The 25,637-nt window shown below is 40.0% G+C and overlaps 1 protein-coding gene across 3 annotated transcripts in view; it reads left to right on the forward strand.

Moving 5' to 3' along the window:
• The window catches only part of SNAP25 (synaptosome associated protein 25), a 77,003-nt gene extending 57,070 nt beyond the window's left edge, over positions 1-19,933 (forward strand). For 2 of the 3 annotated variants that reach the window (XM_017673967.3, XM_017673968.3), the window contains exons 4-8: positions 586-634; positions 7,240-7,357; positions 10,999-11,124; positions 13,508-13,652; positions 18,663-19,933. In XM_017673967.3, the coding sequence (XP_017529456.2) occupies positions 586-634; positions 7,240-7,357; positions 10,999-11,124; positions 13,508-13,652; positions 18,663-18,731 (507 nt within the window). In that variant the 3' untranslated portion in view covers positions 18,732-19,933. Of the gene's footprint in view, positions 1-585; positions 635-6,959; positions 7,078-7,239; positions 7,358-10,998; positions 11,125-13,507; positions 13,653-18,662 lie in introns of all 3 variants that reach the window. The other variant, XM_017673970.3, reaches the window with a different exon arrangement.
• Positions 19,934-25,637: the final 5,704 nt, after the last annotated feature.

The raw sequence follows: 25,637 nt of genomic DNA on the forward strand, positions 1-25,637 counted from the left end.
TGTTCCCATATCTTGGCTTTTGCAAATAATGCAGCAAGAGGCAGGCAGTGCATACATCTTTTCGAATCAGTGATTTTGTTTTCTTCAGGTAAAGTACAAAAGTGGAATTTCACCCCCCAAGATTCTTATACATCTTCTCGGCAGGGCATCCCCCATCCATTTCACTGATGGGAACATTCTAATATATCATGCCAGAGAAGTTTTAGTCTAGCAGATTTGAAAATTTTGCTTTTTGTGATTGGTGTTACAAAAACTATAGGCATTTTTATTTTCTAAATATAACATACATATACTATGTAGTATGTGGATTCCAACTCCATGCCAAGCCCGATCCCCAGCCCCGCCCCCTGAAGACTGAGCTACGTCCCTCTCTCTACCCTGAGAACCACTTGTACAGTCCACAGGTGACCCTCTCCTCCCAGGCCCTCCCCACCCACGATACTCTCACCACAGCCTCTCCCTTTTTTCCTTTGGTCCACCTTCATTTTCCATTTCTAGGGCTAATTGTCCCCTTACTGATTTCTCTTTCTCTCTTTTCTCTCTCTTAACTCTTTTTTCAACTTTGCTACCATTACTGGAATGTAGAGTAAAGATGCTGGTATCAGGACTTTGGTTATGTTGGATGAACAAGGAGGTAAGTTGAGATTTCTTCAGTAAAAACATTACTTGTGTGTACACCGGTGGTCATTTTGACATGCATCACACATAGATGAGTGCAAGGGTTCTAGGTTTTTCACCGTCTTGCTTTTTTTCCTTTCTCTGTTGAAAAGATTGGTAAATGTATGGAAATGTTAAGACCTTCATGACTGAATGACTGGTACAACTCTCCTGTTGTATATGTTGGAATTTTGAAGGCAAAAGTCACTTTTTGTTTGCATTTTAATGATAGGATTTTGGACAGTTTGAGAATTTTCTTATTCCCCTTCTCCCTACTCTTTCCCATAAATTTGGTTTTTCTTCTAATAATTCCTAGAGAGAGTGAGAGAATATAGTATATCATGTTGTCCATTTCTTTTGACCCCCCGTAATTCAATTATCTGGCAGTTTTGATTTCTGAATCATCATGGAGATGCCTTAAATAACTAGAAGCTATTTTTAATGGGATATAAGCTGAGGGAGATCATTAGAAAATGGAAAATTGAACTTTCTGAACTATTTTAGAAATTATTATGGAATTGTTAGAAGCAATTAAAATCAGAATCGATGACAATTATCTCTGTACACTAAAGTTGAATCTAGAAGGGTTATAGCAAAGTTTTTCTTTGTCTCAACACATGTAGTCAGATGGTGATGCTTTATTTAATTCTAGCCACAAGTTAGTTACCTGAATTCTTGTCATAGCAAACAGCTTTTGAGCATTTTTTCTCTATATTTTTTTCTCTCTATATATTTTATGAAAGCATTAGAAACTCTTAGGAATCATGAGAAATTATTTTAATGTCAAAAGTTAAAACATAAAATTTATTCACAATCTGGGGCTCTATAACAAACTGAAAATAAACCTCACTTTGGGGGGAGATTGCATACAGATAACAGACATAAGGCATTTCTATAAAATACAGAGAGACCTTGCATGTCATCAAAGAAAAGAGCAAAAGCCTACAAGAAAAATTGAGGTAGGGTACAAGTCATCAGTTTACAAGTAGATATGAGATGGTGCTTCAACCAATAAGAATAATGAGATGTCATTCTTTAGCAGACTGGCATAAATTTTTTTAAATTGGTAATAACCAATGTAGTGAGTATGTTGGGAAAACAGAAACTCTTCATCTACAGGTGGGTACTTTATCCCATTACAAATATTTGAAGAGAAATTTGATAGTGTCTTCAAATTTTGAAGTGCACCCATATTTAACCAAGACATTACACTTTTAGAATTATATGCTGCAGATATACATTGACAACTATATGAAGGAAAATATACATGCCTTCCCCAGTAATAACTGGAGGCAACCTAAATGTCTGTCGGTGGGGATACCAATCAAATGAAGTATGGTATGGCTGTAAAAGAAATATTCTGCATCCATTACAGTAAATGAGATCAATCTCTATTTACTGGCTTCTGAGGTGTTAGGGCAGAGGCAGGGAGGGGCTAGAGGGATGTGTATCATTTGGGATCCTCTGGGGAGCAAATGCCAAGACTTACTTAGAAGTATATGAGATTTATGCAGGAAGTGTCTGTGATAAATCAAGGGGAGAGGATGCAGGAGTTACAAAGAAAGCCTTCAGACTGTGATGGGGGTCTGACACTCGCAAGAGGAGGCAGGGAGGAAGGACTGGGTAGAAGCGTCAGACCACAGTGCTGTTCTGGGAGTGTCTGCTAGGCTGATGGGGATCCCAGAAGCAAACACAGCCCAATGGAGCAGCCCCAGGTTGGGCAGGAATGCCGCAGCTCTACTAACCCCGTTGTGGCCTGGAAGCAGCCCAGGGGAGCATGGCCTCTGTAAATGCTGATCCCACAGGTGCAGCAGCTGGAGGAGTCAACTAATTCAGGGGCCCTTTTGAAGGGCGGTCCAAGGGACACACCTTCATGGCTGTCATATAAAGACTTTTGCTTCCTTAGTATTTATTTTTACTGAACTTTGTCATTAAATATGCACCAACCAATAAAAAGAAAATTAAGAGAAAAGTTTTCTAAGAAAAATTGAACATCGACCTCAACTCTTTCTCCCCAGTTTTTAAAATACAAATTGTCCATATTTATAGGCAAATAACTGAGTCTCGTGGAGTTGTTTTGAAGGAACTACAATAGCGATGGCAGTCTTCAGATCTCCCCAAATGAATTTGCTATAATGTAAGACTTGCTGGCTTGATCTGTGCAAGTGTCCCAAACTTTGAAACTCAGGGTACGGCAAGTTACTGCTTTAAAAAAAAAAAATTAAACAGCAGGTGTCCATACAGAAGAGTGGTGCCTCATTTCCAGAGCTAAATTGAATAATTTATAATCAAATAATTAATTTAGCTAATAATTTGCATGTGAAGGGGGTAGAAAAAGGAGCATTGTAATAGGAGAAAAGGTGTGAGAAAGCTTCAGGATAATGCCTCTTTACCCCTAGCTATAAAGCATTGTCTTAAAGATTTAAAAAATAGTAAAGAAATCTTGAATCAAGAAGAGAAAAAATTAAAAATGTGCTTACTTGATTTACAAATTTCATTGTACTTTGACGAAGAAAATCTAGAGAGAAAATCTGCCAAAATCTCCATACACATATAAAAATACATTATTAAGCCTAAAGTGATTCCCAGGAACCTCTATATATTATTCTCTGAGAAATGAAGCAGAATAGCAGATTTCTCCCACAAGATAGTTAATGTTAGCTAAACTACTTCAGTTCTGACCACACAATGGTAAATGCTGAATTCCTCCGTTCAGGGCATTTCCTAGGGTAGTCTGGGTTTTACCAGATGCATGGTGAATAGGTTGATACTGTTCTATCAGCACTCAACTGTAAAGCCTCCAGAAGCTGCATGGTCTTCAGTGGTACACACTCCATTTTTACTGTAAGAGGAGAGTAGGACCTTGTAAAATGACAGAGGAATGTAAGTCAACAACTCTCTTCACTGCCATCATAAATGTCTTCCAATTCTGTGTGTGCTGTGTTTAGCTGTTTAGATCAGTAATTGCTTTAAAATTTCTCTCCATGTATGCTCTACTAATTTTTCTTATGCCTGTACACCAGAAGTGTTGACTGCTTCTGCCTTGCAGCTGCCCAGGAATATCAAGAAAGCCATCCTTCTAAAGAACTGGTCCACGTTGTCCAGCTAAATGGTTGCACTCGGAAATTCCTTATGGGATTCTTGTTTTATACCCAGGTCTCAAGGGACACCAAGGAGCATCGAGCATGACAGGTGGCCCTGGAAATGTGCTGCATCCAGAGACTTATTTTTCTAGAAAACTTGTCCCCTAGTGAAAATCCCACAAAACCACCTTAGTACTAAGTGGAATGATTTAACCTTTCACTTCCATATTTCTTGTTTCCTTTTGTTGGTCTTTGCTGGGTTGTATGTTTGTTTTATGCTGAAGATGCAGCTCTTGGGATAATCCCATGGGATCCACTCCAAACTAAACAGTAAAATCTTTGACCCTGGCCTGGCAGAGTAAAGGCAAAGTAAAGCTTCAGCCAGATAGCCTGCCGACTTGCAAAAAGGTTCCTAGCGCTACAAGGTAGCATTTGAGAAAACATTTCTCTTGCTAAAGTCTACTCACTATTATCTCTTATGAATGACTAAAGCTGCATTGTGCAGATGGTGGCCAGTAGACACATGTAGCTATTTGAATGTATTGAAATGAATTTCCATAAGTTCATCAATGCTAAGGAAAATCAAAATCAGGTAGGCTGCATCTTGTAACTCAATATATTCATGCACACTGGGCCAATAGCATTGATGCCTTGGTATTCTTAAACTGTTTTTTACCAGGTTGAGAATTCTAAGGGCCCCATGTTGTCTTACTTAAGATTACTGGGATCTTGGATCCCTGAGCATCCCACCATGGTGGATCCATCATGAATAACCAGTCATCCAAACATGGCATAAGAAAGTACAGTCTCTTGCTCCAACACATAGTGTTATCTGTTGGAATACCTTTTCTGACACTAAATATTATTCTCCTCTAAGTCTTCAAGAATACATGGAAAACAACCAGTAAGCATGCTTAGGGAGGTAACAGCAGTCAAGCCTGAATGGTGCATTGCCTCAGCCTCCAAGATGCTGCTTTCCACCCCAGAATATTCCAGAAAGGATACTTGTTACTTTCCAGCACTATCTGAGAAATGTCTTTGCAGAAATCTTTAAAATATCATGAAGTCCCATATTGCCAAATGTGTCCACCAATGTAACTCAGCACACTTAATAAAAAAAGTTATTATTGTTAGAATGTCTGTGACAAAATTTCAGCTTCAGAATTCCTCTCTTAGCTATGACTTTTGCAAGGCAAGCCATGGCAGAACCCAGCTCTCAGAATATGGATTTAGACTGGCCTATTTGTTTTTATCTTTTAATTTGTGTACTCTGGTTCAGAAATACAACACTTGTGGATCAATTCACATTGATCCTCCATATCCCTGCAAGGGGTTCCTGAAATGTCAGGAGTTAATATTTTGCCCAAAAATGTCAACTCAAGAAAAACTCAGAAAGGGCAAATACCTGAATATGTATCCCCATGCCATGATCCGTGAAGTTTCAGCTGTCATGAGTTGAGTCCAGGTGCCTTCCCTCTGAGCTCAGGTACTCTTCTCTCACCTCACCCAGCCTCCAGGAAGCTATTAGCAATTATTCGATTGGAATTTGGCATCCCTGTTTCTGTCTGTAATTAACATGCTTCTTCTTTTGACTATGTTGAGCTCCTCTTCCCCCTACCAGTCCCCTCATTCAGTCGTTAAATCGATCTACGTACAGACCATTGTGTTCTTTAAAGGGAACTGGAATGACATCTTCTGAAAAGCATAAAAGCTGAAATGTAAAGAATTGCCATCCTTTTTCCTTTTTTTTGATCTTGAAAGGATTTTCCTAATGGCGTTACTATACAATATTTATTCAGCAAAAATTCACCAGCCCTACATTGTTATTTTCTCCAACTAGCCAAAGCTGGATAAACAATGAAATTTTTTTTCACCAGTCATTTGAAAAGCATAGAGATAGCAAATTCCTAGTAAGCTGAATTCTATTATTCAGCCCCACAAAAGAGAACATAATAGGTTCTTATTTTCCAAGAATCACTAATGAACCTATCTTTTTTTAAATGATTATTTCCACTGTACAATTCAATGTGAAAGTGTTTTTATGTGATTATGGGTGCCCTTAGACTGGAAATGTCTTTATTAGTTTAATTCTAATAATGCCTTTCTTCATGGAGGCATAGGCATGTGCACATGAAAATATAGATGAAAAGAAGAATGGAAGTGTAATTAGGTTTTGTTAATTAGATGGATGACACATCCCATTGCTGCCTTCCTTTAATGGGTTTGAAGGCTGTTTTTAAAAAATCCTTTCATTGAACTTGTAGTTTACTCAGTGTGGTGACATAACTTTTGAAAAATTAATCAAGGTAGTGTAGTAACCCTGGCAACCTGGAAGTATGATTCGTTTTTATGGCTATTGATCTATGTCATAGATACACTAAGTCAGCTTGCCTGGCAGCAATGACCCTATACTGTTCTATGTTCCAGCCCATGCCCCTCCTCCAGGGACCCTGCATCCGTTTTCCCTGCTCTCTGCCAGGAGTTGGGATCTAGCCTGACCTCTGTTGCAGAGACTGGGAAATCAAGGGGCTGAGAAGAGAAAAGCCTTCTTCCAAAGTTTGCATAGCAAGTAATCAAAGGATGAGAGAGGAATTTAAATGTTCCAGTACTTATACAGTTGTTGTGCTAATGTTGCTTTTTTACAGCTTCTGTGAATTAAGTTTTCAAAAGCAAGAACTGCTTTTGGCTAGACAGCCGCTGCTAAGGGGGAAAAGATCTGGTACCCACTGCTAATTGTAGCTATAGCTATTGTTATTTTTCCTAAAGAAGAAGATGAGTCTATTACCCTTCTCTGGTTGAAGATGCTTAAAAACCAAAAGACAGAGATACTTTAAAGTTGAAGCAGATACCTTTACTAGTGGCATTAAATCTGAGTGCTTATAACATAAACTAACACCTTGTTCTTTTTCTCGGGTTTCACTGGTGTCTGAGTAAGTGGATATGCTATGCTGCTTCTCTGAACACTCAGAATCCAACAGGCCTCCCTACCCCATCCCATCGTGTCTGAATTGCCAACTATTTTGAACATCATTCTTGTTCATTTCCTTCCACCCACACCTGCATAGGGCACAGTGGTCTGCGGCAATGCATACTCTTGACAATGCATTGTAATCTCTCTCTCGTTCTCTTTCAAATTCTGTTTCACATAGTCATTTCTCATGTTCTGTTGGAAACCCCCAAAAAATTCATTCCATACTGTCATCCCTTTGTCCTAACCAGAACAACTCGATCGTGTCGAAGAAGGCATGAACCATATCAACCAAGACATGAAGGAGGCTGAGAAAAATTTAAAAGATTTAGGGAAATGCTGTGGCCTTTTCATATGTCCTTGTAACAAGTAGGTACTGGGTACCAGCTCTGATCTGTGGCGTCCAGTTTTCTTTCTTTTTTTTTTTTTCTTTTTTAATGTCAAAGTGAATGTCTGAAGTTTTGTCTTTTTTTTCTTTGTCCTTTTCCATCTGCTTCATTCTGTGGGGATAAAATACTTGTATTTAATCAGAACAACTGGAACGCATTGAGGAAGGGATGGACCAAATCAATAAGGACATGAAAGAAGCAGAAAAGAATTTGACGGACCTAGGAAAATTCTGCGGGCTTTGTGTGTGTCCCTGTAACAAGTAGGTGCTGCCTGCCTGCCTGAAGCTTTGGTTTCCCAAGGCCCACCTCCAAGCCTTGACAAGCTCATTCCTGCCAGACACAAAGGCAGGATGAGCATGTGGCATGCAGAACAGATCAATACCGTCTCTAGTGCATTCATCTCATAGCATAGATGATATTAGTGGGAGTTACTGTTGATGCATTAAAAATCAGGCATACTACAGTGAAAGCGTCACTGTCAGCAACTTTTATTGACAAAACGTTTCAACATTTTCCAGAAAGTGTACCTTGAGACAGAGGCCTCTAGAAAGAGGCACCCAGGGCATTTTATTTTCCCTCAACCCCAAAAGCCAAAACTGCAAATTTAAAAAGACTGGGGATGAGTTTGGAAGATGAGAAACATATATATCAAGGCTTGATTTTTCAGAAGCAAAAGAGATGGATAATTTGGCCCAAGCAAGCATGCCACAAGTTAAAGGGCATACGGTAGAGATTCAGCCTTTCAACTGTCCACCAGTTGTCAAATCTGCTCAGTGATTAGACTTTCAATGCCAAAGCTGAACCCAACACAGAGGCAATGAATGAGTCCTTCGGCAAAAAGTGCTCAGCCTTACCCAAATTGGACCCATCCCTCTCAAATTCTTCCTCTTGGAAGATCTGCCCGTACACTGGCCAAAATGTTGAAATGTGTAGATTTTGCATGCACGACATCACAAAACATTCAACTGTTCTCAAGGTTCTGCAACGCTTTTTTGGAATGTAGCAGAAATGTGACATGTGGTTATAAAGGTTTGCAACCGAAGGAACCTGAAAATGAGTGTTCTGGAAGATAGTCTCATTGGACCAGCAGTGGAAAAAAAAAATGCATGTGTGGATTGTCCAACATGCATTTGGAAAATTAAACCTGTTACCCAATCTCCCTCACCCCTCCCTTTTCCCTTTGAACAGAAGCCCTTTTCCTAAAAGCTCTCCTGATCCTAGCTTTTAGAATAGAAATTGATGTTGTTTCTAGCTGATTATATGACCATTCACATCTTTTAAACTTTGAGGCTGATTTAAAATATCCCACTTCCTGTTTAGGAGGGGGAGGGGCTCAATTTACAAATAAATTTAAAACGTTTTTTTTTTAAAGAACGATCTACAGTTAAGTCTGATTAACTGGAATCTAGCAAATTGGAACCCTCTAGTGTATGTATACTTCTGCTCCCACTTAATACAAAAAGAGACATGTGAACAAAGGGGGGAAATGTTGCATTAGGGATTTTAAATGTTTTTTCTTTGAGGGCAACCTAGATAGTTTGCATTCCCTCCCTCAGTCTCCATCCTATAACTATCACAAATAACAGGACCAAACAATAAGAGTTGATCTGCAGAAGAAAGGTCATCAGACACATCAAGAGAAACCATTACCAAGGGAAGAATCCATCACGTTCACTACCCTAAGACTCTAAGGCTGGAAGTGGCTAAAGAATCAAACAGATCCTGAACAATCACCCTTCAAACAAAATTTTCCTCCATGGCCCACTGTTAATTATGAAAGTCATATAATTCACCCAAATGACTCATTGCTAAGCATTCCAGTTATTCAAGATTTAACTGTATATCCATTTCAATGGCCACTTGACCTCAGGTGAGATTTCCACCTGTTCTTGATGAATTCCAACAAATACATTTTCCCCCTTCATCAACTGAGTGTGAGAAAGGGTGGAGGCAGGTCCGCCTGGGATGGCTTCAATGTTCAGATGAAATGATGGCCCCTACGAATTCCACATATTAGTTGGCACTCAATCCTTCTTGCACAAGAGACCCTAACTGAGCTTCAAAGCTTGACCGAAGTGTTTCCTATTGTATGTAAATAATGCTTTAAAAACCATGTGTCACAACGCAGTGGCTGGTGGTGCCTGGACTCTCTGAGGGCTTCTCCCTGTCTCGGCATGTTTCAAAGGACTATGATAGATGTACCGCAGTTATGTGAGTCTGTGCAGCATTGTGGGTGCAGTGATCCGCCTTCTTCCAGAAACGCAAGCTTTCCTACCCCCGTGACATTGCCAAAGATGGTATATCAGAATTTTTACATAGCAGAAAACATCACAAGGTCCATATAACTTATTTTAATGTGAGGAGGGAGAGGGGAGGGAGTTGGACAAAACAAAGCCAGACTCTCAGCTCTATTAAATTAGTTGGGGATCCTGTCCCGCTGAGAAGACCCATGGTTCTTTAGCGCAGTAAATTCCGACCGCTCTAAGGCCATGGCATTATACACTAGATTGTGAGAGTTGCTGAAATTCCACTTGTACAATTTTCCAATTTGTCCCCAGGGTTGCTTGGTCCCCACTCTGCAAATTTTAGTATTAGAACTAGTTTTAATAGATGGCTGTGGTCTTCTAGTGAAAGGGGTGGGGAGGGGAAGGGTTAAATTCTGGTATCTCACACTAGAAAATGTGAAAATGGGACCTTTCTTTTGGACTAAAAAAAGCATGTGGTTTCTACTATGCAAAGAACCTAAAAACATCTTTGATTGCCTTAAATTACAACACACCCACCAAAATATGCTGCACATGTTTCTATTGGGCACAACAGGTATGCCTGGATTTTAAGTTTTTCTCCAAGGCAGCTCAGTGAAATATATGGCCCACAGAGACCACACCAGTTCCAGACCATTCTGCCCATACCACCTCCCAGAACAGTTTGAAGTAGGAGCCCATACTCACTCCCACGCTGCCCCTTAGCCCGACAAAGGAGCTTTTGAATCTGCGTTTCAAATCCTCATGAAGGCTATTACTGTCCCGCTAGTGCCTTTCTAGAGAATGGTCAACTTCTGGAGTAGTTTGGCTTAAACGAGAATGCTTCACTTTCTACTCATGCCTGTAGCTGGTGCATGAAGAAGATGTAGAGGGATTTCCCTTTTTGGTGCTAGATGGCTTGTTCTCTCTTCTATTTTCCTGCATTCATTTCACTATGCCTCTTTTACTTTTTGTCTCTGTGGACAAAGGTTTGTACATCGACTCTGGATGTATGGTGACTGTTTGGAAGTACCGATATATTATCTAATACGAATCACTCTAGAGGCAACTCAAAGACCATCACCCTTGGCCAACCACCAGCCCTTTATGTCCTTCATGCAGAGTTGGAATGGTTAGTTCCACACATGCATCGGGGGAAAAAAATTAAACAGAATCTTTGCATGATGATGTGTAAAATCTTGGTCGAGTATGTTGTTCTTGATTGACGGTTTTCTGTGGTGTGATGTACATACTCTACTTAGCAGTCTTGTTTTGTGTCTGTCTGCCAGGATGGTTTTCTGTGTTTTGTGTCTCAAAATATAACCATGTCACTGAAATAGAACTGAATGTCCTCCAGCTACCTTAATGCTTGTCTTAAATCCAACTACACTTTGACCAAAAACCAAAGCAAGAACAACCTGTGGGCAAAGGTTGCAGTCTTGACAATTCCAATTGAGTTGATTGGAAATGGAATGCTAAGTAGCTGAGGCATGGTGGTGGCCAACTGTTTGGGTCTGGATTATGATATATCGGTATTCCCTAATGCCTCCAGTTAAAATTCATTCGCTTGGTTCTGTTCTTAGCTTGAAGAGGTAACCATTGTTATGAGCTTGATGCTCCACCCCCTTGCCTTGTCACTCACCCTCTTTTTTGCGTAGGCTTAAATCAAGTGATGCTTACAAAAAAGCCTGGGGCAATAATCAGGACGGAGTGGTGGCCAGCCAGCCTGCTCGTGTGGTGGACGAACGGGAGCAGATGGCCATCAGTGGTGGCTTCATCCGTAGGTGAGCCTTCTGCAGCCAGCACTGGAGCAGTTACCTATTTTTGAGTAACAAACCACCCCAAACTGAGTGGTTCTTAAAACCACCATTTTACTGGTTACTTATGAGTCTTTATGTTAGCTGGGCAGTTCTTCCCAGGTCTCACATTCGATTACCATAACTGGGCACGGGTGGTCCAGGATGATGGCCTCGCTGGCCTGTCTGATGGCTGGCTGGCTTTGTGGGCAGGGTGCCTCCCTTCTCCAGGTAGTCTCTCCTCCACATGGTCCCTGCAGCAGAATAGCTCAGGTTTCTTACCTGGTGGTGGCAGCAATCCAAGGGGCAGGCTTCAGTGCACAAGCACTTAGGAAGCTTAACCGGTTTCATTAGACAAATCAAGTCACATGACTACATCCAAAATCAATGCGGGCAGTAAACAGACACCTCACTGCCTGAGTTTAATTGAGCAGAACTTATTAATAAGAGACTATGTACAGAGGTGTGGGCAGGGTTAATAACAAGCAATGGTAACGCACTTATGGATTAGCAATAGCAGAAGAGTCCCGAAGGGACAGGAAAGAGCAATTACCAGAACCTGAAGGTAGTTATGGCTGTGGGCAGGGAGCAACCAGTAGAGAAAAGCAGATGCTGCAAAACCAGTAGGAAATAAGAAAGAGAAATAAATGCCCCACCCCTCACTCCTCTTGCCCTACAGTCTCCCCTTGGCCATTGGCCAAAGCGTACTGGGAGCCAAAGGGTAAGAGAACCTGGGTGATACAGTAGAGAGGTCAGCCTTCCTGGGCAGAGAACAGAAAAGGTCAGCAGATGGACCTGAAGGTACAAATAGAGAATAATGAGCATACCTGACTTCTTAATCATTTCCTTTGAGACCTGGTGGCAAAAGCCAACTTAAATAAAAATCTCAAATTATGCAGATTTGCCAATTCAGAATTCAGCTCAGGAGACCAGAAAAAAGAATAATAATAATAAATATTGTTATTAAAAAGAACTGTCCCTTTTTACAGACTACAACACTAGTAGCAGAGACTAGGGTGCCTGCTTGTAGAGCCATCTCTACCCAAGCCCTTGTGGCTGATGTTACCAGCCAAATCCAAATTCAAGTGACAGTTCCCTTAAGTGTAATGTCTAGATGTCTACCTAAAGCCTCACAGATGACAATTCTATTCGTGTTTTTATCTGCTTCCAGAGACACTAGACTCAGGGGTTCTCAATCCTGGCTTCACATTAGAATTGGCCTGGGGTGATTTTTTAAAAAATATCAGTGCCTGGGCCTAATTCACACCAACTGAATCAGAATCTCTAGTGAGGCCCAGGCAGCTGTGGTTTTTAAAGCCCTCAGGTGGTTCTGATATGCATTCAGAGCTGAGACCACTGAAAACAGAAGTATGGCTTAACAGTTGGTAATCATTTAAATAACTTTTTCTATGTAAGAAAGCTAGGAAGATCCCCTTCAGTTTTCTAGGGCCTGGGCTGCTTTAAAAACCTTAGTGGGCCTGTCTGCATTGAGAGTTACCATGGGGGATGGGTTTTAACCCCTCTGTATATTTTTTAGCCCATCACCATCTGTAGTGAGAAAATGTTAAGAGCCGGAACATTCTGCAGTGTGTACCTACTGTTAGCATAAACAGTGCCTTCTTAACTCTCATATTGAACTATGAAATGGCAAAATGGTAAGGCATTTTGAGAATTGACACCTTCCTCCCTACTCAAACTGAAACAATAATCTTTTATCACAGTTTTCTCCCCTGAAATTACCCATTCACAATGCCACCAAAAAGCCATAGGATTGAAATCTGAGCAAATAAAAATTGTCTTAAACAAGAGCTCCCTTTGGAGTTCTTGAGAGCAAGCAGGATTAAGGGGCAGACTGTAATTATCATTCCTCTTCCCCATGAATGTTGGTCTCAAATGGGAAAGGAGATGAGCAGAGAAATTCTCTGGCTTAACAAGTAAGCTTTTACTTGTATTCTGCATTTGACTCTTGGAGAGTTTGACATTCCAGAAAAAAAAAATACAGTTTCTAAGTAGTTCCATCTTCATTCTCTGACCTTGAATCCTCCCTATGAAAATGCTTTATCCTTAAAAATGAAAATTGGGGTAAACATATGAAAGAAATGTACTGATGAGAGTAGATAAGTTGATCTATTTAATGTGCCTTTTAAAAAATAAAATTTCAGGTGTTCAGAAATACATTTTAAAAATTAATTTCTAATGTACAAAACCTCATATTGTCACACACAAAACATGTGACCTCATACTGGAGATTAAAGATGGATAGGGTGGATACCTAGAGATCTATAGATTTTTCCCCAAAGTTTTAGGTCTTGGATATTTGGTTTTTTCCCCCTCACTTTCTGTCTTTTAAAAATTGCTCTTTGACTCCCAGGGTAACAAATGATGCCCGAGAAAATGAAATGGATGAAAACCTGGAGCAGGTGAGCGGTATTATTGGAAACCTCCGTCACATGGCCCTGGATATGGGCAATGAGATCGATACACAGAATCGCCAGATCGACAGGATCATGGAGAAGGTGAGCATGTGGCAGTCAGCAAGTGTCCATCACTCATCACTTCTTCAGAAATAACCACTGAGGAAGGAGGAAGGGTGTGAAACCCATGAACTGTGCCCCTGGGATCCAGTACACTGATGGATGAAAATTCTCCCCTTGATTTTCTAAGACAAAAATTCAGCAACAAGATAAGTAAATAAGATGGTAGAATTTAACGTAACAGATAGTCCTCAGAGGTGCCTCTCTTGCAGGCATTGTGCTAGGTTCCAAAGGGCATGATGAGAAAGACACCATCTCCCCTGCCAAGAAACTCCTACAGGAGGCAGTGAGCCTTCACATAGATTTACTACCACGCAAAACATAATTTGCAAAGAGAACCACACATAAAATGCTAAACAGGGTTAAATGAGGAAAGATTTCACAGGTCGGGGTGGAAAAATCTTTAAAAAAAAGTTGAATTTGGATTGAATCTTGAAGGATGGTTAGGAGCTTGTCAAGTGGAGATGATGGAGGAATAGAATCAGGCAATGGAGAAAAGAATAGCAATTTTAGTTTAGCTGGAAGATGAATATGAGCCTTGATTTTATAAATACTAAAGCTTTACTGATATTTTTAAAAGGCCCAGATTCCATTTCCAGTTCAGCAGTGCACATATCCAGATCTCAAAGTAGGGAACATAATCTGATGAAGTTGAATTCCACAATCTATGGCACTTAAGACTAAGCCCCCAGGTGTCAACAAGAAGCATAAAGAAGAGTAGAGATAGTGGAATGGGACAGGGTGGGATTAGAGGTTTGAGATTAGAAGGGAACAGAAAGAAACAGTAGAAGGCGTTTCTAAAAATTTGGGGGCACCAAAACCTGATATTCCACACTACACAAATCTGACATAGTTTCTGCATCCTCCCCAATCAGTAGAGTCCTGAATATGGCTTATAATCTCTTAAAATGTCCAAATGCCATCAGGGAGAAATAGACCATTATCAGTTAAAGGTAATTGTGCATCTAGAAATCAGTTCAAGCTGGCCAATCTTACATTGTGTGAGTTCATTTCCTGGGAGATATTGAATGTTTTGAGCCTGAAACCCTGAGTTTCTTTTTAACAATTCATTCTACTTTGGTGAGGAAGGAAGGATGCTTTTGAGAACACTTGAATCATAAGGCTACATACTTAGTTTCCTGGTATCCAAGCATCCTCTGCAGACTTGAAAAAACAATAAGTAGACAGACATAAAGGGAATGCTTTGCCCTATTGTGTTCTATACACTCCATATTAAAAAAACAATACCTGATAGTGTGATATTTTGCTGGATCAATGTTGAGCTACACAAATGTCAGTGTTGGTTGACAAAATGCTTGTGCTTTGCTTACTTTTACAAGCCATGACCTACTTAGCATTGTTATGAGCCTTTGATATGCTAACGCTTTTAAAGCTGTGCAAATCAATAGGTTTTAAAACAATATTAAGAGTTTGAAAAAGTGCTGGAGCCAACACAGACTGACCTAACCCATTATGGCCCAGAAAAACAAGGGAAGAAATAATTGCTGAACTACTTTCCAACAGGAAAATGATTTGAAAAAAACAAGTAGTCATTTTCTATCAATGGACCCATTTACTCATAGATGGAGGGAGATAATGGATCTCTAACTCAATTAGAATTCCAGAGAGGTTTTACTAAGAAAGAGGGGTCAAATCTTTATTGATAGAGTTGGACTTTAAGCATGAAGAAGTGTTCCTGGAAAGGCAAATGGCATCTTAATTCTGCCACTTTGCATTTCTACCTCTCTTCTTCAGGGAAAACCTTTCATTCTGGGCCAAATTTACTATAAGGGCAAAGACATATGCAGCTATAAGATTGAACCCAAAGTCAGGCAAGTCAGGAAATAGTTTTTATGGTTTGTAGCATTCCTTGAATGCTGAATTGCTTAAGAAGTGGGGGAGGGGAGGTCTAGTTGCCTTTGAATAACTAGCCTTTTTTTTTCACTTAAAATCACAATCTAGACATGACTTACAGAGAGCCCATTCCAACCCAGTATTGCCCCCCAATGATACATATTATATGAATTATATGAGTTGCACAATTATTAATAGATTTCCACTGTCTCTTGATAATATGAAATGGTGTACAAAGTTCTCCTGCAATCTAAGATTACATTGAAATCACACTGTAGGAGCAAAGAGAATCTTCTAATGTTTCTCCCATATTTTCTAATGACCCCAATACAACCTTCACCCGAGCCCATCAAACATGATCCTTGCTCATCACTTGGATTAATAGTGAAGTTTGGGGAGTCCAAAAGTATGGTTTTCAATACATCCCCGTGAACTGTTAAGAAATTACTTTATCTGCTTAAAAACCTTGCTTTCTGATTTTGTGTATTTTTATATATGCAATCTTCTAAGGTTAAAATAGTACACTTCTTTCAGAAAACTGCTAAAATGGGACAGGTTTATATCAGATGCCTTGTGGGAATTGTTGCTAAGGAAATCATTCAGTGATGTTTAAGTCTTCACTGATAGGTACCACACACACATTGAGGTATAGTGAAGTTGAAGCTATAGCATTCCTTGAATTCTCCTATCAATGAGGAAACATGGTGTTTGAAAATTAAGATCCTGGGTTTCAACTGGATTTTCCTGCTCCCCAGTTTCATTACTGGCTTCCTCATCTGAAAGGTAATGAGAACAGTTCAAAACTGGGATAAGAACAGCCTGCCCTGAGGGGCAGTGAGCATCCTTTACTAGATTCTGAGCTAAGACCAGGAAGCTACCTGCCATGGTCTGAAGTTGAGGAAATTTCCAGAATGTTCAGAAGGGTAGGCTAAACAGCTCTTTCTAACTTTCTTACTGGTTCTCTGATGGTTATCCTTGCTTTCTCCCAAGGACAAATCATATAACATATATAGGGTAGACCAGTGAGTTTAAGATTCTTTAATAGAAATATGAAAACTGGGATGGGAAATACTCCATAAATAATGTCCTTAAACAAATAAATACAATGAACACAGAGGCATTCACCAAATACCAGGAAGACATCTAAAAAGAAATTTTCTCAAGATTTTAATAAATTTAATAAATTTATTATTTGTAAAATAATAAAGATATGGCACCTTTTGTGTCAGATATTTATGGGCCAGAATTTTAATAATATGCTTTGAAAAAAATTGAGGTGGAAATTACAGATGCTCATTGAACTTCAGTCAGTTCCAGCTCCTCCCAGATCCTTTGAGGATATCTAAAAAGTAACCTCATTCTCTACTTCAAATTAGCCCCTTCTGCCACCAGGTAAAGGCTCACCAGTGCATTCTAATACAAGAGATTCTAGAATGTTTGTCTCCAGAAATGACATCCATTTTTAAAGGGGCAGTTTTTCTCATTTGAGCTCTTTTCCGTGTACAAGTCTGGAAAAATAGTCAACATAATTCAGTCTGCTGGAACATTTCACACTGGTCTGAGCCTATAATTTTCCCGAGCACCAAAGTGTCATTTCACATAGGATTTGTAGTTGAAGAGGGAAGATTTAAGAGACAAGTAAAATTGGAAAGAATAGGAACCACAGGTCAAAAATATGAGTCTTTAAATAAAAACAATCAAAGAAAATTAATACTCTATTTTATTTGCTTTGAAAGTCAACCCTTGATTATCCAAACAGATAGTAGGGAACTATTGCCAGATAATTTAGAATCATGAATAATCTAGAAATATTTTTATTTCAACTTGGCAAATTTCTAGTAGAATATGGATAATGCTAATGACCTCAACATTCACAATTAAATTGAATAAGCAAGACCCAACTCAGTAGAGATTGGAAAGCACCAGGTACAGTAGTAGATGCAAGTCAGTAATCATTGGATAAATACTGGTTGATAGAAAAACAATTGTTTCCCTACATGTCTCTCAGCTTCCTCTCCCTTTTCCCTGGCTAGCAAGGAACAGACAACATTACCAATCATGTTGGGCACAACAGCAAGTGTTCACCTCTACTTGCTGACTCATATCTTTCTCGGTGGCGCTGGGAACAGTTCATTTTATAGAATCTAAAAGTCTACCATAGTAGCAACCCTGGGTTTCATGCTGCATATACAGCAAAAGATAACTGCCTCAGTGAGATCAATACAGGCATACAGTTACAGTGAAGGGTCCCCTGCTAAAAGAAGCCAGTTACAAAACTCAGGAATTCTTCAGAAATGGTGCTTGAATATTATTAGATATCCCAAAAACAAGCCAAATTTTCACTCAGTAATAACTACAAGGTAAGAGATACTGAGCACCTAATATTTGCAAAACATTATTCTAAGTACATAATGTATATATACTCGTTTCATACTCACAGTAAACCTAAGTAGTATAGTGATTAACAGTCATTACCAGTATGGACTCTGACTCCAGGCTCTTTGCCTTCCAACTCTGGTGTCTACTTTTATTAGTACTTTGATTTTAGACAAATTGCCTAAATCCTCTTTTCCTGGTTTCCTCACTTAGTAAACGGAATTAAAATAGAATATATCTCATAGCGGATGTCAGTCTTGATGTCAACAATTAAATGAATGCAACATAAAGGATACTCATGCTTGTTACTAATATTCTTTCTTGTCCCCATCTTATAGATGAGAAAGCTGAGGCCCCCAGATGTTAAGTAATATGCCCAAAGTTACATTGCTAATACGTTAGCCATGATATGAATCCAACTGTACAAGTGTTGGTAATTCACCTCAGTCCAACAGATGTGAATGCCTACCACAGAAGTCACTGGGTGTTATCTAGGACAGAAAGGTGAAGGATACAACTCTGCCCTCAAATTTTAGGGAAAAAGGTCATGAGAACTAAGATTAAGCTTCAATGATCATGTCCAAGTAGAGCCAATGGCAAATGGCTCTGGGACCCAAAGCAATGGCTCTGGGATCACAAAAGACAAAGGGTCAGTTCTGACTGGGGAAGTTCACGATGCTCTCACCCAAGAGGGGTCAGAGAGGATCCAGAAGGATGAATGGAATGCTAACGGGTAATCTGTTCTCTTTCCCTGTTTTCTAGGCTGATTCCAACAAAACCAGAATCGATGAGGCCAACCAACGTGCAACGAAGATGCTGGGGAGCGGTTAAATGTGCCCACCTGTGTTCTCTTCCACATGCTGTCGGGCAAGATAGCACCTTCATGCTTTTCTCATGGTATTACTTAGTAGGTCTGCACATATACACACCTCAGGCCACCCCCATTGTGAATGTTGTCTTGTGTCATCCATCAGCTTCCTAACAATATTATGTGTCCTTTGTTCTTTCTGGATCTCTTTCTTTCCAAAGGTATATAGTGGTCATTTGGTGGCTCTAACTCCCTACATAAGATGTCTTGGGTTTCATTTTTCCTTTTCTGTCTCAGTGGTGTTTGCTGAATGACAACAATTTAGGAATGCTCAGTGTGCTGTTGATTCTTTCAATACACAGTATTGTTCTTGTAAAACTGTGACATTCCACAGAGCTACTGCCACGGTCTTGTCTTGGGGTGTCAGGCTCTGAAACTCAAGATCTGCTGTCCTTGTTTCCTTCTGGCTCTCATCTGTCTTTATGATTTCATGACTAGACAATGTGGAATTACATAACAGGCATTGCACTAAAAGTGATGTGATTTATGCATTTATGCATGAGAACTAGATTTTTAGACTCCTACTTAAACAAAATCTTTCCACAACAGTAGCATACTGATGAGAAAACACACACAACAGCAACAGAATAACAAGAACAAGGCATGCTCAGTATTGAGACACTGTTGAGATTAAGTTATACCAGCAAAACTACAGTAGTGTCACTTTCTTTCTGTCAATTATCAAGACTTAGGAATCATAATCATCCTTTTTTAAAAAAAAGAATTTTAAAAAAAGATGGATTTGACACACTCACCATTTTATCATTTCCAGCAAAATACACGTTTGGCTGACGTATGTCAAATAAATGTAATATAGGATTTGTTTTGCTGCTTTTGAAGGGTATGTTTTGGAAAAAGCAATCTCTGTGAAATTGTGAAGATGTGAATTTTATAAGGCTGACTCTTATTAATCACCATTTCCTCTGTGGTTTGTTATCAGTACAATTCTCTGTTGCTTAATCTAGAGCTATGCACACCAAATTGCTGAGATATTTAGTAGCTGATAAACCTTTAAAAAATTATATAAATGAATGAAATATAGATAAACTGTGAGATAAATATCATTATAGCATGTAATATTAAATTCCTCCTGTCCCCTCTGTCGGTTTGTGAAGTGATTGACATTTTGTAGCTAGTTTAAAATTATTAAAAATTATAGACTCCAGATGTCTGCTTTAATCTCTTTGTGGACTCCATCTGATTTTGCATTTATATGAGAAGAGGAGGGCCTCCTAAGAAGTCAGTTCTGTGTGCTGAGGACACTGGAAAAAACAAAGATGTTTCTTTTTTAATGGTTCCAATGGCAGTTGACACTAGGCTTGATTTTTATAATATTTCAGGAATACCTGTGTGTGGATTCAGTATTGGCTATGGAAGGAAATACAGTTTTCCAGAATATAGAAAAAAAGCCCAAGGAAAAAGAATCTGTGATACTGTCTTGACCCTACATATATTTGGTACATCAGGTGTCAATCAATTCTTATCTTCCTTCCTCTCCCCAAAGTCCCTCCACCAAAACTGAGCCCTCAACAGCCACCCCTGTGGCTCCCACTTTTTTAAAAGGGCTTTACTGGCATACCATACAATTCACTCAGAGTATATAAGTCAGTGGTTTTTAGTGTATTCACAGAGTTGTGGAATCTAAGTTTAGAATATCTTAAGAAAGCTCATACCTATTAGCAGTCACTCCATCCCACTTCCCCAGCTCTAAGTAATCACTGATTTGTATTCTGTCTTGGTAGTTTTGCCTATTCCGAACATTTCACATAAATGGAATTACACAGTATGTGATGGCTTTGTGACTGACTTCTTTTACTTAGCATAACGTTTTCAAGGTTCATCCATGTTGTAGCATGTGACAGCTTCATTCCCTTTCATGGCCAAATAATATCCACTGCATGGATCCCACGTTTAGATTATCTGTTCATCCACTGATGGACATTTGGTTTGTTTCCACTTATTGGCTATTACGAGTTATGGTGCTATGAATATCCGTGTACAAATTTCTTTGCAGACATGTTTTTCAGTTCTCTTGACATCACCCCTCTGACCACCATCATTGCTTCTTTCACCCCCAAAACCACTAACACTTCCACCCCCATCATCTGTACCACCCCTGCCCCAACTGCCATCACCTCCACCTTTCCACTGCCTCAGCCACCTCTCCACCTCTAACCCAGCACCACCTCCACCTTGATTCCTGCCATCTTTCCAGCCGCCCCCTTCACCAACACTGCCATCACCATTACCTCTCTCACCTCTGCCACCTCCTCTGCCCCTCCTTCTTACCCCATAATAGCAATACAGATGAATTTATCCTGGTTGCTTTGATTGATGATTTTGCCCTTGAAAGCAGTTCTGGAGGTTTGGTGAAAGCATTTAAGGAGCAAAAACAGTGATGACAAACTTGTCATTCTCAATAACCATTTGCAGTTCTTTAGCCTCTTCCCAAGCCTCAGAAAAGGCTCTAGAGACACCCAGATGCTCAGGGAAGTTGTTCTAAGGGACAACTGTAACAGCACAGTTATTCTTTGAAGTCAAGCTAATAGGGAGGATGCTGAAGACAGACGGTGAATACATATACTGCGTATCAAAGTTGCTGAAGAGTCAGTGCATGGGCCACCTTAGAAAATTCTGTTCCAAACTCCGTCTACTCTCAGGGGAGTGTGTTTCCACTTTGTTTGAGTAATTAAAACCCCACACTGAGTACCTGAAAAGTAATGTACAGGCATTTTGCTCTAAGGCCTGACATAAAATTAATTCTGAAGCATAATTCGTGTGATAACTGAGTCTGTCCAGCCCCAGCTCTTACACAGTCAGCTCTTTTTGGCTAACAGAGGACGGATTCTCCATATGAATAAGTTCTGGGTAATGCACCAACTCAGGAAGTACACTGAGTTTCTATGCCAGGCCCTTTTCTGAATAGTGAGAATACAGCCATGCAGGGGAAGTAACAGAGGAAATTCTCTCCATTCATTCAATTTATACTCAAGTTGGAGGGAGTTGATAAACCAAGAAGTAAAATACAAAGTATGTCAGATGGTTTAGGCATCACACAAAAATGTAGGCAACATTTTTATAAAGAACATAGAAGTATGTAAAGGGGTAAAGAAAATAAAGGCATAGAGGTTAAGAGCATGGAAGGTGGGAGAAAGGGTGTTACTTTGAACTAGAAGAGTGGGGAAGACCACAGAAACATGAAGTTTAAGCAGAGAATTCTTCAAGGTTTGGAGTAACTAAAATGGTGCGTCCAGAGTAAACCCATTTGGAGGCAAGGGCTGGGAGTGATGGAATGAATGTACAAAATACCTATACCTTTTCACTTAGTAATACTGGAGTACTTCTTGTGCAACTCAATCAATAGTTTTAAGTATTTCTTACATTGTCCAGAGGAAACTTGTAAAAATCCTTGATCCAGTGAGCAACAGGGCAAGTTCAGAGGATAAAATAGTGTGTGAGGGATGAGTATCAAGTCAGATATCTTTAGAAGAGTAGAAAGTGTTGATGACTACATGGTCCAAGGTTTTGTTGCTCTAAGTGGTCTTGGTACAATCACCAACTTACTAATTTGCCTGCAAGCAGGTTAGTCATATATCTCAGGTTTGTCATCTAAGTTTTAGAAACTGAAATCCATCTCCTAGAATGTAGGGTGCTTTGGGAAACAAGAAAACTAAGGTAAAGCAAACCACTAGCTAGTCATTTAACCACAGAACCCACAGCTATTTCCAAGAGGAGCCAAAGTATCCAGGTATCTATCTGCTCTAGAGTCCCAGTCCCAAGCAAGGTGCCACCGGCTGATATCCCACACCCACTATGACACCATCTTTAGCTCCTCTACCCTCTTGCCATAACACAGCTTTCAGACCATTCTGTTCAGAGGATTTATTGTCTTGAGTTCATGATTCTCATTCCACAAGAAACTCAGAAAAATTTGGCCCATAATCCTTCTACTGGATGCTGCTGGTACCCTGCTCACATCCTCCACACACTTCCCTCTGTATAAGGAGATGCTGTTCACGTTAAAAAACCTGCAATTCTCTGCATTGGGGCAGGGAACACCAGAAGCGCTGCCCCAGAAGCAGTCCTCAACCAAGGATGGATGGGGATAGATGAGTAGATATGACCCCAGGTTGGGGTAGCTCTAAAGTGTGTGTTCTCCATTCTCCCCCAGAGTTTCCCCAGCAGAACCAATCTCCAGTTCCTCACATGATAACTTGCCTGGTGATTATCACTGTCTTTATTGGCTGTCTTTGTTTCTCTGTCCTTTACCACTTCACTACTGTATTTCCTGGAACCTATTCTCGAATAAACTACTTGCCCTGAAATCCTTGTCTCCGGGTCCGTGTCTGGGGAAGCCCTACCTAAGGTGACACCTTCTCATGAGATGCATGCCAGCTTCTGAATATCTCTGTCAAGCTGCTGTACAGAAATGTGCTCCCTTCCACCTACTTCCCAGTGTTCTTTGGACCTATCCTTCTTTAACAGAACACCCCTTAATTCCTACTGTCTGCATTTAAAATGCATTTCTCAGTGGTGAGCAAGGCTGCATGGAAAGCAATAGCAGCTATTGCCTGAGCACACTGTCCTTCATTTGTGAAATCCAGCTTCTGCCCCTCATATCCCCACACCTCCCCCAACAAAGGGTTGGAGGAGCACAAGTTTATAGTAAAAGGCAATGTGCTGCCTCCCACAAATTTATAAACTACAGGGGAGCATGGAGGTGCTAACATAAGAGAATTCAGCCAGGAGTCTTAAAACTTCCCTGAGCCTTAGTCTATGTATGTCTAAGCAAAATGGATATAAAGATGCTTGCTGAACCTATTTCACAAGATACCATTATCATTAAGATGTTTAATATTTTAATGTTAATAAAAATGTTCATTAAAATGCCTTGTAAATGTGCCACCAAGATGATGATCAAAATAAAAGGAAACACAATGAGCATCATCAAGGATAGAAACAGGCTTCCTTTGCCACTTTTAAATAGACTCATTTAATTCCCTCATTGAATATATGTACACTGAATTTCAATGAGGTTCAAGCAAATTTTCTGCTGGTCTGGCTGGGCTCCTTGTGTGATTCTTATCTAGGGCTCCCCCAGACACAGACACAGAGACAAGGATTTCAGGGCAAGTAGTTTATTGGAGAACAGGTTCCAGGAAACACCTGAGATGTTTCCCACCTTTGTTAAATCTACCAATAAACTATCCAAGTATCTCCATGTTCCAAATTGTAGCAGTTGGCATGCTAAGTTTTCTACCTCAATCAGTCTCTTTTACCCGAAGTTCATAAAAGTCAAGGGCATTAACAATTTTTGCCATTGTTCATGTCCAAAATAGAAGTCATTCCCTAGATATTATTGTGGGAACCAAAGCAGTTGTATCCTACTGTCTAGTGTTACCATTGCTGTCAACACTATTGATAGTAAGACAAACCAGGCAAAGGATCCAAGGAATATGGTGGAAGCTGTGAACCTTCTGTAACAGTTAGCTATTGCTGTGTACCAAACCACCCCAAAACACAGTGACTTAAAACAATATATACTTATTTAGCTCACAGTTCTGCCATTTGGTATTTGGACCAGGCAGTTCTCCTGGTCTGGCTGGGTTCCTTGTGTGATTCTAGTCAACCGCAGGTCAGCTAGGCAGCTTAGCCTCTGGTTGCTGGCTCGCTGCTGGCTGAGGCTTCTCACCTCTTCTCTGTGGTCTCTCATTCTCCAGCTGGCCAGCCAGGATTTGTTCTCATGGCAAAGTTAGAAAAAGTCCAAGAAAGAGAGTGGAAGCATGGCAAATCTCTTCTAGGCTCACCATTTCTACCACGTCCTACTGGCTAAAGCAAGTGATGAGACCAGTTCAGATTCAAGAGATAGAGAAATACACTCCAGCTTTTATTGGGAATAACTTCAGTCATATTACACAGGGTGTGGCTTCAGAGAGGGGTGAATAATATGGCTATCTTTACAATCAAAACAGGCTATGCAATTCTCTTCTCTGTGTTTTTGGAGTGTGTCTTAGAGTGCTCTCCTGCTAATACTCTATACCCTGTTAGGAATATTCAAAAGAGAAATTGTAGCGCTCAGTAGGCCAGCAGCCTAAGGGAGGATTTGAGAACCATGAGCAGAGTGATTGTAGGACTGGCGACAGCTGACAGGATGTGGCAGCCTGTCGGTAAGGCTGACCTTAATACTGAAATAGCAAAACTAACCCTTCCTATTCAATGCACCGTTATTAACCCCTAAACAACAGAACTTGAAAGAAAACATTTCAAAATGTTTAAAATAGAACTGGATCCTCAACCAGTGCTTGAAAAATATCCTTATTCTAGAAACTTATGTTGTTTTTCCCAGTCATCTTTAATATGTTGCTATTTTGTGGGAAATTACACTGAAATTTCTTGGTGGGGAGGTGGGGAGTGGGGAGGGGCTCCCTTTTAATTTCATTTCCTATCCTTTTCTGTACAAAAATATACTGTTCTCCTTGCTAAGAGGATAAAAAAGACTGATTACTCAGGGATGAAAAAGAAATTATGTGTGTCAGAGACAGCTTAAGTATATGCCAGATGTATCCTGGGTGTCTGGGGGAGTCAGGGTGTAGGAGGAGACTGCTGTCTTCTGAGGTACTGTCTTGCTTCTTTAAAGGAACTGTGACAACCACCAGTTTAGGAAAGATGAAGCAACTGCTAATGGGGTGTGTTTTTAAACTTTCATAGGTTGTAGAGATAGAAAATACTAGAGACCTAAGCCCTACTCTCCATCTGTTATTAAAAGCAAAGCTCCAAACTGGACCAAACAGATTCTCTAAGGGGCTGGAGTTTTATACCTCTCCACTAAAAATCCACTTTGTTGTCCACACTATCGATTTGGCCATAAC

This window comes from Manis javanica, chromosome 5 (genome assembly GCF_040802235.1).
Source record: "Manis javanica isolate MJ-LG chromosome 5, MJ_LKY, whole genome shotgun sequence".
NCBI classification, from domain to species: domain Eukaryota; kingdom Metazoa; phylum Chordata; class Mammalia; order Pholidota; family Manidae; genus Manis; species Manis javanica.